This window comes from Lepus europaeus, chromosome 11 (assembly GCF_033115175.1).
Source record: "Lepus europaeus isolate LE1 chromosome 11, mLepTim1.pri, whole genome shotgun sequence".
Classification (NCBI taxonomy): domain Eukaryota; kingdom Metazoa; phylum Chordata; class Mammalia; order Lagomorpha; family Leporidae; genus Lepus; species Lepus europaeus.
The window spans coordinates 53,876,865-53,890,892 of NC_084837.1; the positions used below are offsets into that span (position 1 = coordinate 53,876,865).

The following is a 14,028-nucleotide window of genomic DNA, read 5'->3' on the forward strand; positions in this document are numbered from 1 at the left end:
GATGCAAAGATGGGAGTGGGAGGTGGAGAGGGTGTTCTGTGTAGCTAGCACTTATTCATTCTAGGTTGGAAAAGGAGAGACAGGAAGGAATGACTCTGGTCATTCTACAGCAGGCAAAGGAGGGGCCAGATCTGGAAGTTATCATTTGATGAATCTGCCTGTAGTTTTACATCTAGCAATTTATTTGAGTTCAGCGTATTATGGACTTTGGAATACTGCAGACTGGATTCAAGTTCTGGCTCTTTCATTTACTATTCTGTGATATGGGAAAATATGAAATATTTCTAAAGCCCAGTATTCCAAAAGCTTACTTGAGATTTTTTCTTGGAGTAAAAAGGGTTTTACTAGTCAGACATAGAGGATACAACCTCACCTTTAACCTCTCAACTTGAGCATATACCAGACAGGCAGTATAGAAAGCAAGCTGCGCCAGAAGTTCTAAGTTTCAACTTAATGTGAAATTTTGTCATGGAAGGAGAATTTCTTATTGTAGTTAACTTCAAGAAACCCAGAAATGTTCCTTGCCCTTGAACTCAGTTGGGTCTCACCCTGCATTCCTTTCCAGGTTCCCAAGTCCCCGCCCACCTCTAGGAATTCACCTCTGTCTGCTGCTCCCTACCCCCAGCCCCATCCCTAGCCCTCCAAAAATGTAAAAAGGCCTGGCCCCTGGGTGTCAGGGCCTTCTGCCGTGTGTTCCATCATGGGCACACGGGCAGTTGATCACCCACCTCTAAGAATTTATTTTCTTTGAATAAATTCAGTCTGGCTGTAAATTTGTACACTGCCTCCTCTCTATTCTGCAACTCTTTTCCTAATAAATACTGTTAATTGTAGGCACAACACTTTGCAGAGAGCCCTTGAACCTGTTCATTTGGGATAATTGAAACTTTGCATTCATTGATTAGCAGCTTTCCATTTCCCCACCCCCTCTCACCTAGTACCACTATTCCAATAGCTATTTTATGAATTTGAATATATTACATACCTATGTAATGAGGTCATGTGTTTGTCCTTCTGTGACTGTCTAATTTCACCTAGCATAATGTTCCCTGGGTTTACCTACATTGTCTCAAATGACAGGATTTTCTTCTTTGTAAAGGGTGAATAATATCCATTGTATATATGAACTACATTTTCTTTTTCTGTTCGTTTATTGATCAATACGTAGGTTGCTTACACATTCTAACTGCTGTGAACCGTGTTGTGATGGATATAGAAGTGTAGGTATTGTAAGGCTGCCACAAAACACACCAAACACCGGAGTAAGGGAAAGAGTTAATTGGGAGAAATCTGATAGACCGGAGGGAAAGGACAAAGAAGGAAAAGGGGGAGAAGGAGAGCATAAGAGAGACAGAGATCAGGAGATGGAGAGAAAGAGAGCCACGTGTTCAGCAACACGTCCTTTTAAGATTTTGCCGAGGGGTGGGCAGGGAAGTAGGAGCAGCGAATGCCATTAGGATGCGGGTGGTTGGGCCATGTGGCCACCTGGCTTCCAGCAATGGCAGCGGAGGCTAGAGCCTAGGATGGTATCAGGGTGTAGATCGTGCCATAGATAAGACTGCACCATTTTACTAACAGGTATCTTTTCAAGATACTCATCTGAGTTGTTTTAAATATATTCTAGAAGTATGATTGCTGAATCATATTTTGGTTTGCTTTGAAATTTTTGAAGAATCTCCATATCATTTCCACATCAGCTCCACTCTTTTATTTCCCACCAGTAGTGTACAAAGATTCCAACTTCCTCATAATCTTAATAGCACTTGCTAGCTTTTATTTTTTATTTTTGATTATAGCTATCTGACAGGTGTGAGGTAACACTTCCTTGTGTTGGTTTTAAATGTTTGTTTGTTATCTATCTATCTATCTATCTATCATCTATCTATCTATTTGAAAGGCACAATGAGAGAGAGAGAAGGAGAGAGAGAAACATTTTCTACCCACTGATTCACTCCTCAAATGGCAGCAATGGCTGGAGCTGAGAGCCAGGCCGAAGCCAGGAACCAGGAGTTTTATCTGGCTCACCCACGGGGGTACAGGGACCCAAATGCTTGGGCCATCTTCTGCTGCTTTCCCAGGCACATTACCAGGGAGCTGAATGGGTCCTGGAGCAGCAGGGACATGAATTGGTCCCCAGTCTGCTATGTCACTATGTTGGCCTCTTATTGTGGTTTTAATTTGCATTTCCCTGATGATTAGCTATGATAAGTGTATTTTTATACCTGTTGACTTTTGTACATTTTCTTGAAGAAATGTCCATTCAAGGCCTTTGCTTATTTAAGAATTTTTGTTGCTGTTGGCTATTGAGTTGTAATGTGTCCCAATTCTTAGAAAGTCACTTTGACTTTCTACTTATAAAGCATTAGGAAGTGAAACCCTTTGTTTTTCCCCTCTAAATTATATGTATTTAAAATGAAAACTGAAGTAATGCAAAATATCTAGATATAAAACAGATAGGAATAGAACAAAGAGTAGTAAACGGGCGAATTTTGCAAATGGGAAAGAAAGGCTGTACAGCATGTTATATTTAGACTCTGAATTGCTGAATTGATATCAGTTATTTATTAGCTTTCCTCCATGTTAGCAGACTGCTTCTAATTCGGTAGTCTAGCCTATATAATTACACAATGGATCAACCGTGTTGATATAAACCTTCTGAAACAAAGTTCTCTGAGATCAAACTTTTCTGTCAGCCATAGGGCTTAATGGTAATACTCAGAGCCAGCCATTGTCTTTCTCACTAGAATCGTCTGGGAATGTGGGTTTCTAATGGAAGCTAAGTAATTAATGGAACAACTTTTACTTAGGGATATGGATTATAATTGCCACCTGCCAATTATCTATAATAGTGCAGTTAGAAAGAATTAATAGGCTTTGTGAGTCTGACTGATATAGTGGCATAAGTAATAATATAATTAATATAATATATTTAAAGCTCCACTCAAGGACATAAATACATTTCTCAAGCTTAACAGCTCCATGTACATTAAATAAATGTATAATAATTAGGGTGCAATTTGGTATAATAAGGTGAAACAAGGTGGTAAATTTATAAAATTATGTTGTAATTAATAATAAAGTGTACTATAGTGGCAGATTAAGTAATAATGCTTCATCTCTTTTTTTTCTTACAGGCTAAAACTGGAAAATTACTCTGGAGGAGATATTTAAAGTAAAATAATCCATGGTGTTTATTGTTTTACAACTGCTCTATTTTGCTAAAAAGTCTCCATGTTAATTAAACATTCCATTTCATTTGAAATACTGTCTACTTCCAATGAGAAATTGAGACTTTAAGAAGAGATGAATGAAATAGGAGACTCTTAACAAGTAGTTCTGTCTGTGCATGTCATAATAGAAAATGCTTCTTTCACATAACAGTACTGTCACTGCTGCCACTCATGAATTCATTCTTCTGGGTTTCCTGTGTAGCCAAGAAGTAGCAATTCTTCTTTTTGCTTTGTTTTCCCTCATTTACATCTTGACTTTGTTGGGCAATGGTGCTATTATTTGTGCTGTGTGGTGGGACCAGCAACTCCACACCCCCATGTATATCTTATTGGCCAACTTCTCTTTTCTGGAGATTTGCTACATAAATTCCAATGTGCCTAATATGTTGTTCAACTTCCTCTCCAAAACCAAGACCATCTCCTATAATGGCTGCATCCTACAGTTCTACATTTTCCTCTCTCTCTGTGCCACAGAACTTTTCTTCCTGGCTCTCATGGCATTTGATAGGTATGTTGCCATCTGCCGTCCATTACATTATCCCACCATAATGACCAGGAAATTCTGTGGAACCCTTGTGTCTGCCTGCTGGGTGGGTGGCTTCCTCTGGTTAGTGACACCTGCCACTCTTGTCTCCCAAGTACCATTTTGTGGTTCAAATATTATTGATCACTACCTGTGTGATCTGGGGGCAATGTTGGCCATATCATGTGTTCCTGTCCCCAAGACAACTCTGACATGTAGCACCTTCAGCGCTGTAATACTGCTCGTCACTTTGGTCTACATTCTCGTATCCTACTCTCTGGTCCTTCGAGCTGTGGTTCAAGTTCCCACAGGTTCAGGCAGGAAAAAAGCCTTCTCCACCTGTGCGTCCCATCTTACAGTGGTGTCCTTATTTTACGGCTCCATCATGGTGATGTATGTAAGCCCAGGGGCAGCCAATCAGCCTGGCATGCAGAAATTTGTAACAATGTTTTACTCAATTGTGACTCCACTTTTAAATCCTCTGATTTATAGCCTCAGGAATAAGGAGATGAAGATTGCCTTGAGGAAAGTTGTGTGCAAAGTTTAAAGTCATTCCTGAATGGGAGACACATTGGTGAGATAAAATTTCTCTTGAGTCCTATTTTGAAGAGTAAAGAAAAATCACAATTAAATGGAAGAAAAGGTTCTAGGTCTGGAACAAGTGCTTCCACAAGATAATATCGTAAAATGGAATGCTATAGCATTTATTCCTTATCAGAATCTTGTCTGCTGATAATCATAGCAGATACTATTTACAAATTATGTAAAGAGTTCAGAATGAACTCTTTGTGTGTGTGGACTATAAGGATGCTTTTCCATGTGCATATCCAAGCACTACCTTCCTTGGAAGTTCTGTCTCTGCCAAGAATATCATGAAATAACTACCTGTGAAGAGATACATGCATGAAAAATTTTAAGGCTATAGTTGGAATCATAGTTATTTGACAGCTCTGAGAATGTCTTGATCAGTGAAAGCCTGGGAGGTTTATATGATTTTGTTATATTCCTGAGAAAATGGTCATCCTGAAGCCACAGAGAAACTTTCTTTCTTGGCCACAATGGACAACGTTGCAAATAAATCCAAGCTGCTCAGTCAGTAGAGCATGAGACTCTTAACTGTAATACATCCTAATATCTGCTTTAAAGATGCAAGGGTTCACAATGACCTGAACGTTCTCATCTACTGGCTCACTCCCCAGATGGTGACTTAAAACCATTGAGCTGAGCCAGGCCAAAGTCAGGAGCTGGAAACTCAGGCTGGACCCCCCACATGGGTGGCAGGGACCCATGTGTTCGAACCATCACCTGCTGCCTCATAGGATGTACATTATCAGGGAGCTGAAATCAGGATATGGTACGGGATATGGTACACTTCGATATGGTACGGGAGACCCCAATCACTATGCCAAATGCTCACCCCTCCAATAATTTAAAAAGTAAAATTGTTATATGTGTAATCTAATTTTCAGAAAAAATATACACAGAAAAAGCTAAGCTACAGAACAAAACAGAGATGCAAACTCTTGGTTCAGACTGATTACTTAGTTTCAAAACTTGTCTCTATTGTCAAATTACTCAAATTGTTATTTGCCTGCTTCCCTAATTTTAACTGCAGATGATTCCTAACATTATATCTGCATCAAACAGGCTGAATGAGTTAATGCATGAAAGCATTTATAATAGTGCTTTATACTTAATAAATATAATATTGTATTATCAATAATAATTACATAAAAATGCATCGACCAACATCAGGTATTATTGGAATGTCTCCCTGAATTAGGAAGGCTTTTGGGCCTGAAGTTAGGTTAAGACCAACATCAGGCTGTATTTTTCTATTCTGCTCAGAACTGTATATTTCATTCTTTATTGACAGTTTCATTTTGTTCTTCCTTGTTTGTTTGCTGTGGTTTGTAATTTATATATAGAATCCTCCTATATATAGGCTCCTGAATTCAGCCTGGCTCAACCCTGACTGTTGCAGCCATTTGGGGAGTTAACTAACAAATTGAAGATCTCTCTCTTTCTCTCTCTCCCTCTATCTCTGCAATTCTGTCTTTAAAATAAATTTTTTAAAAAAGTGTTATTTTTTAAGAAAAAAGTTCTTATTTTCTAAAGAGAGCTACTATATGGAATGGCAAAATTGAAAGAAAACCATTTTTGCTATAGTTGCTATAGTCCCCTTCATTCTTCCCTTGTCTTCTAGAAGATTTGTGCTACAATTTTTCTGCTTCGCAGTATAAAGATTGATGACTGCTTTCTGAATCTGTCTCAGCAAACAATTTTTTTTTAAAAGATTTATTTATTTGAAAGTCCAAGTTACACAGGGAGAGAAGGAGAGGCAGAGAAAGAGAGAGAGGTCTTCTATCCACTGGTTCACTCCCCAAATGGCCACAATAGCCGGAGCTGTGCTGATCCGAAGCCAGGAGCCAGGAGCCAGGAGCCAGGACCTGGAGCTTCTTCCGGGTCTCCCATATGGGTGCAGGGGCCCAAAAACTTGGGCCTTCTTGTACTGCTTTTCCAGGCCATACCAGAGAGCTGGATCAGAAGTGGAGCAGCCGGGACTCAAACTGGTACCCATATGGGATGCTGGCATTGCAGGCGGTGGCTTTACCTGTTAAGCCACAGTGCCGACCCTGGCAAACATTATTTAGTAAGATCTTCCCTTGGGGTTTTATGTAGATCAAATGAGATCACATATAAAAGTATTTGTAAAATCAAAGCACATTACCAATGTCAGTTGTTTCTAAATTATTATCATGTTAACATCTCTACTGCACTCTTCCCAAAGCCCCCACAGCATCAGTTTTGCTCGTGTGTGCATTTTCTTTTCCTTTATGGTGCTGGTGCTGTAACTTTTGCTCAGTTGTAAGAGGTAGAAAATCATGAATGCCCCTCCACTCCCCAGCTCCAGCAGTGCTGTGCCCTCCATGCCGCCCCTTAGCTTTTCTTCTGATGCCAGGGAATGGCCTTGTGGAGACAGCCACCACCTTCTCAGGGGCAGGACTTCATCTCCAGGTGTTCGCTCTCACCCTTGCACACAGGATTGTTAGGAACTGCATTACCACCAGGGGAAAATAAAAGAAAGGAGTCTGTAGGCAGCCTTTGGACAAATCAAGGCCAATCTTGGCTTGTGGAATTTCTAGGATAAGAAAGTCACATACTCCCATCCTGAAGGAGGATGATAATCAAGAATGCTCTGTTAAAATTATCTGTGCTACCAGAGGCCCCGATAAGTTGCTTACGTTTTTATCTTTTGTGCTTCTTTGTGCTTCTTTGTTCTACAGCTGGTTATGTATAAATACCACCGAGACATTAGAATAAATGAGCCTTGACCAGCCTTGTTGTCTTGGCTCCATTCTCTGCGCCCTTGTTATTCTTTTCAGTCCCTCTCCCTCCCTTAGGTTCCGTTCGACTTGATGCGGAGTCATTTTGGGTCCTACGAAGGTGTGTAAGAGCTAGTAACCTGGATGTGCTCACTTCTGTTGCGTGAATGCATTTTCTTTGTTACAGGCCAGTGTTGCTCACCTTCCAGGTCTGAAAGACACAGCCCCTCCTGAGGGAGGCTCAGAAGTACCTCCTGGTAGAGCTGAATGGATTCCGTTCTGGGGCAAAAAGCCTCCTCCGCCGTGAGCAGAGGTTTTCCTGTACTTGAGTTTATGGAGGAGGCGAACTCACCTTCTGCCTTTAGTTTCATGGACGGTAAAGACTGAGGCAGAGCTCAACTCACGTGGGAGACCTGAACTGAGATCCTGTCTCCTGGTGTTGGCTGCAGCAAGAGCCCACGGTGGGCATTTGGGGAATGAACCAGTGGATGAGTGCTCTCCATTCGTCTCCTCTTTCTCTTCCTTCCTCTCAAAAATTTAAAAAAATCAGTATTTTGTAGGTACTATATAAAATGAAAAAGAAGTGAAATTAATTTGAATAATATGTTAGTCAATATATCAAAATATTATTCCAAGATGTGAATGGCATACAATTATTACTGAGATATTTTGTGTTCAGTTTTCCCACACTAAGCTTTGGAAATTTGGTGTTAATTTTATACTTACAGCATATGCTAATTCAGACTAGCTACATGAGTCATTAAAATTCACTTGAAATTGTTCAATTCAGCTACAGGTGAAATTTTTAAAAAGATCTATTTATTTTTATTTGAAAGGCAGAGTGACAGAGAAACAAGAAGAGACAGAGAGAGAGAGAGAGAGAAGGAAAGAGAGAGGAGGAGAGAGAAAGATATCTTCCATTTGTTGGTTCACTCCCCATATGCACACAGCAGCCTGGGAAGATCCAAAGCCAGACGCCAGGAACTCCATACGGGTCTCCCACGTAGGTGGCAGGAACCCAAAAACTGGATCAGAGCCTGGAGCAGCTTGGCTGAAACCAGTCCTCTGATAGGGGATGTGGGCATCTCAAGCAGCCGCTTTACCTGTTTCTCCACAGAGCCCACCCCTGCTGGTGGAATTTGAAATTGACTAAAATTGCCTCTTATCAGAATGTTTTAATTCCACTGTGATTTACTAATTGTGTGATGTCAAGAAATTACTAAGCCTCACTAAAACTGTTGGATTAGTTTTCTAATCTGTTAATAAGACACTGATTACAGCCTGCTCCAGAGGCTGTGTATATAATGATTTATTGTAGGTAATAAATGAGGTGGCTGCTTTTAAAACATATTTAGTGGATTACATTTTTGAAGATGGCTGTATAAATATAAACATGTGTAAATGTCCTATTATTTGGTATATGGAGGGTTATAAATGCTTCACTGATTTATACTATAATCATATACCCTTCTTCCTCACTTCATGATTGTTTTCGTGAATCCCGTGTTGTCTGATATTAATGTCCCTGTTTTCAAGGAAAATAGTACATATATGTATAGTATCTACACATGAAATGAATATGCAAATGTTTAAAATAGTTAAACTACAAATACCTATATATATAATTTAAAAAACATGTTCAGTGGAATAGTAGTTCCATGAGGTGATTTAGGAAGAAAAGGAAGATATCCCATGCATATTAGATAAAAGTCTATACCAATATATCTATTTTGGAGATTACTAAGGTTTATGATGTTTTTGAGACTTCGTAAGAGCCTTAATTTAATGTAATAAAGTACTTGCTTTATTTAAATATAGACTATACTCCCTTTCCTATTAATTTCACATGGAATTCCTAGAAATACTTATTTAAAAATTAGGTGATAGTTTATGTAAGAGGTTTACCTCAATGAGAAGCAATTGATAAATACTCAGTAGTATTGAAATAGATTGAAATAAATGAAGTAGGTGGTAAAGCTGCCTTCCATCTGTGGAAAGGGAAGTATACGTGTGATCTGCAAAGAATGTGACTCATTTTCTTCTTCTTTTCCTCCTCCTCCTCTGTTTTCCTTCATTTATTCCCCCTCCCTCTTCCCTTCCCCTTTTTCTTTACAATCTGACTGTTTGATTGTGATTGAGAGGAGTATGTGTGAGAAAAAATCAAGACAAGAAATCTTTACTTTGTGGGAGACATTTTTGTTTGTATCCTTATGAATAGTTAGCAAAATAAACACATTTGACTTTCACATTATGATATAGCTATATTCTTAATTTATAAAGTGCTAAATTTACAAGAGTTGCTAAATAATTTTTTTAGTCTTTTTTTTTTATTAAACTTTTATTTAATGAATATAAATTTCCAAAGTACAGCTTATGGATTACAATGGCTTCCCCCCTCCCATAACTTCCCTCCCACCCACAACCCTCCCCTTTCCCGCTCCCTCTCCCCTTCCATTCACATCAAGATTCATTTTCAATAAGAGTTGCTAAATAATTTATATTTAATTCTGTTAAGTGGCAGAAATCACTTAGAGTGAAAGTCTTCATAGCATATGGTCAGTCTGAGATATGAAAAGTCACATTAATTATTAGTATGAAGATGGTTGCAAATGCAGAAACCATACACTTTCATAAACAATGAACTTTATTAAGCACAACATATTTTCATGTCTTTTCCCACTCTGTTCATGAGACAAATATTGTAGAATAAATGAGACTTAAACTCCCGGAGGGAAATCACAATTAAAGTTATCAGGAAAACTTCAGCATCATGTCGCGACACTGATGATATTTTGGGTGAATTTGCCGCTCATGAAAAAATCTGTCTAGGCAATTGTTTTCACTGGATTGCTTTGCTTCTATGAAATACAATAAAGAAATCTGTTTTGTTATTGAACCTCCCAGAAATCCTGCCTCTCAAAGTCCAGACAACTTCAAATTCTTCCTAAAAGGAAGTTACTTAGGGTTGTAAGGTGACTTCCTGCAGGTTGCAAATGCAAATTCATACAAAGTTGCATTTTCTCTTACTATATTGTTTCATTGCGTTAGTGGGTCATATTTGGAAAGATAGTTGGGCAATAGTTAAAATAAAATGTATTATCAAACCAATAATTGTGATCAATATTTCAAAAAAACCTTTAGATATTTATCATAATACTTAAAGATACCTCACAGCAAAAACACTAAAATAAAATATGATCTCCAAACCTGTGATTCATCACTGGATTTGCAGCAAACGGAGTTAATTTCTGATTAATGCCTGATCATGTACATTTAGCATCTGCCTTCACTCTATTCTAGATTAAAAAAATAGTCCTAAATTCCAAATCTTTATTTTGGGTGCATCTGAGCTATAATTTAATATTCATCTAAAGCTCTTAGTTTGTTTAAAAAATCTTTATAGTAAAAACATGTTGGGGCTGGAGCTGCGGCTCAGCAGGTTAAAGTCCTGGCCTGAAGTGCCGGCATCCCATATGGGCACTGGTTCAGACCCGGCTGCTCGATTTTCAATCCAGCTCTCTGCTATGGCCTGGGAAAGCAGTAGAAGATGGCTCAAGTCCTTGGGCCCCTGCACCCGTGTGGGAGACCTGGAAGAAGCTCCTGGCTCCTGGCTTTGGATGGGCGCAGCTCTGGCCATTGTGGCCAATTGGGGAGTGAACCAGTGGATGGAAGACCTTTCTTTCTCTCTCTCTCTCTCTCTCCCTCTCTCTCTTTCTCTCTCTCTGCCTCTCCTCTCTGTGTAACTCTGACTCTCAAATAAATAAATAAATCTTTTTAAAAAATGTTGTTTTCTTTGGAGGTAGAGTCTTAGGATCATACCTGCTAGGTTAAATCTCTTTCATTCAGAATTCCTTCCTTTATCTCAGTAACTATCAGTGGAAGAGAATTTTCTTAGTGTTAATTTGTAAACAAGGGTATGATCTATATTACAATCTTATAGATTCCTCCAATTCTGAAGTACAAAGCACATTTATGCAGCATTTTAGCAATGGAGCTGTACATGCAGGCAAAAGCTCCAATTTTCTCAAGAAAATCATTTTTTCAATAGATCAATAGTGATATTAGTAATTAATAGTAACATTAGTAATTAACAGTAATATTAGTAATTAATAGTAATATTATCAATAGACAATAGTGAGTTCCTTTGTAACAGTTCCCTAACTGAAAAGATTGACTTCTCCAGAGAGCTTTCTTACTTACAGTTTCTTCAGGTAGGTCATGATGGAACTTGTTTTACCATGTCTTGTGATGTATGCTTTGTGAGCGAGGTTTCCATCCCAAAGATTTTCCTTAGGGCAGCCTTCATCTCCTTGTTCCTCAGGCTGTAAATGAGAGAATTGCAAAGAAGCATTATCACAGAATAAAACAAGGTCACAATGTTTTGCACTTCCATTGGCTGTCTTGATCCAGGACTAACATACATTACCATAATAGAGCCAAAAAACAGGACACCAGTGGAGAAAGCCTCCATTTGCTTGCTCTGAGGGCATCCACAGCATGGCCAGAATCTAATTCTGGCACCGGAGCATAGAAGAGCGGATAAAGAGAAAAGTGCCAACCATGAAGATAATGTTGAAAGTAGAGTGAATGAACTGAGTGGTGGTGTCTTCAGAACAGGACGGCATCAGCAGGGGGAAAGGATCACACAGGAGATGGTTTATGATATTGGGCCACAATAGGGCAACTGTGAAACGAGAACAACAGGAGTTATGAAGAGGATGAAACCAGAAGACCAGCCAAAGATGACAAGGTCAGTGCACAGCTGTCTGGTCATGATGTGTGGATAGTGCAGAGGGTGGCAGATAGCAAGGTGCCTGTAAAAGGCCATGATGCAAAGGTAGAAGCCCTCATCACAACCAAAGGAGAAGAAGAAGTAGAACTGTGCAAAGCAACTCACGAAGGAGATGGCCTTGCTTGTGGAGAGGAGGCTGGCCACCATGTTCGGGACAGTTGTAGTGATGTAACACATTTCCAGGAGAGAGAAGTTCCCCAAGAGGATGTACCTGGGAGTGTGAAGGCTCTGGTCCCACTGCACAGCACAGCACAGGCCATGGCTGTATTTCCCATTAGGGTCAGAATGAAGGCTACTGAGAAGAGTCCAAAGAAGAGGAGCTGCATTTCTGGGCTTGAGGGAAAGCCCATGAGGATAGAGTAGCTGATGCAGTGGATGTTTTCTCTGCTGGGCACATTCATTAATCTGGAAGACAAGAAGATGACACGTTTTTTTGCAGTTTAATGAATGTTGATGTTTTTCCCCCTGGAAACACCAAATTCCTTTACCACTTTTTTTTTTTTTTTTTTTGAGAAAGTAGCAGAAGGTGAGGTTTCCATGAACAAGACTGATTTCTGGTTTTCTCCTGAAGAGCATGACCTCATTTTGAAAGTGAGACACAAACAATAATAGAAATAAGGAATGTAATTTGGGGAAAACATTAGATGAGGTCAGGATACAGGATTTCATATAAGAGTCCAAGCTTTATCATTTTGTAAGTTACTTTACCTCTAGCTGTGCATTTTCTCATCTCTTTGCCATGTGTGAGGGGTCTTCCAAGAGTTAATGAAAAATGTGTATTATGAAAAATTGCATGAATTTCCCATTAAAATAATTCAATTTTTCCATGCACTAAAGTTCTCAAGTGTACGAAATGCTCTTTCTCTAGCTGGTCTACTGCACTATGGCGAAGAATCTTACACTTTTGCACCTTAAATTCTGAAGATTCTGATACACTCTTCTGTGAAGTTGAGGTCTGGATACACAATTTAGGGAAACTGACCTTCCACAGACAAATTGCTCTGAGTGACTAGACTGTTTGCTGTGGTCAGACTTGGACAATTTTGCTGCAAAAATTTGCAAAATAGACAAACATTTTGATTTGTATATGTATAGTTACCATATTGCTTTATCCTTAACATTTCTGTGCTTGGTTTTTTTGGTCTCCTTTTTATTTGTAACACTTGTGCTCTCTTATACTCATCCTGGGGATTTTCTGTTGAGACAATCTTGAGATATGGGATATCTTGCTTTACTTCCTTCTGCTAATCCTCCCAAATTGTTGTTGAAATGAAGCTTAACTTTATAATTTGCTTTCTTAGGACCCAACTGTTAGCTATCACATTTGGTGCCTAAAGTAGGATTTCTGTTTATATATTATTACTGCCTATGGGACTATGTAGATTGTTGAAATCTAAATGCAATGTGGTATGTCAATCTATTTGTTTCTCTTATCAATCACATTATAATAGGTGGAAAAGTAGTTGACACCATAGTTTGTTGAATTATGAGTATGTGTGCTTGTGTGTGTGTGTGTGTGTTTTACCCTGGTAGACATAGATTTTCTCTTGATCTGTTGTGATTGTATAGTGTGCTTGAAACGAAAAGCTTATTCAGGTTTGTTATTCTGAACAACTCTATGAATTGTCTGGTGAGGTTATTGTATAGTATATCTGAGAAAGAATAAGTATTACATTGCTTGGAGATAGCAAATTCTGATGGCCATTCCTAGACAACATATACATATATTGAGTACAACATATTCATTATCAGGAAATGAGAAAGTAGAGACCATTGACCTTAATAAGTTAAAAAAAATCTTTACCTGTGGGATGCTTATAAATTATTCTATAGTGCTCTCTTATTGAAGGGAACATTCTGCTTATAAGTTCAAAATCCTGATTATTTCTTCAAAACTCATTAAACTGAATTTTTAAAACTCATGTAATTTTTTTGTAGCTTGAAAATAGGTTTAATTGTGTGTGTGTGTGTGTGTGTGTGGTGTTGGGGGTTTAGAATGTAGAAGGAACATTTTGGAGTTCTCTTGGGAACCAGAACATTCCACAGGTGATTCATTGATTTAAAGGCAGTAACCCTTTACAGTTTGACCTGTGTCCTAATTCCAAGGACCCCATGCTCAGCTATCTCGGTTATATTCTCTGTCAGTGGGATCCTAGT

At 38.9% G+C, this 14,028-nt stretch overlaps 1 protein-coding gene across 1 annotated transcript; it reads left to right on the forward strand.

Moving 5' to 3' along the window:
• Positions 1-3,361: 3,361 nt before the first annotated feature.
• Positions 3,362-4,300, forward strand: LOC133769480 (olfactory receptor 11G2-like). The gene has a single exon (XM_062204691.1). The coding sequence runs from the start codon at positions 3,362-3,364 to the stop codon at positions 4,298-4,300; it is 939 nt and encodes a 312-aa protein (XP_062060675.1).
• Positions 4,301-14,028: the final 9,728 nt, after the last annotated feature.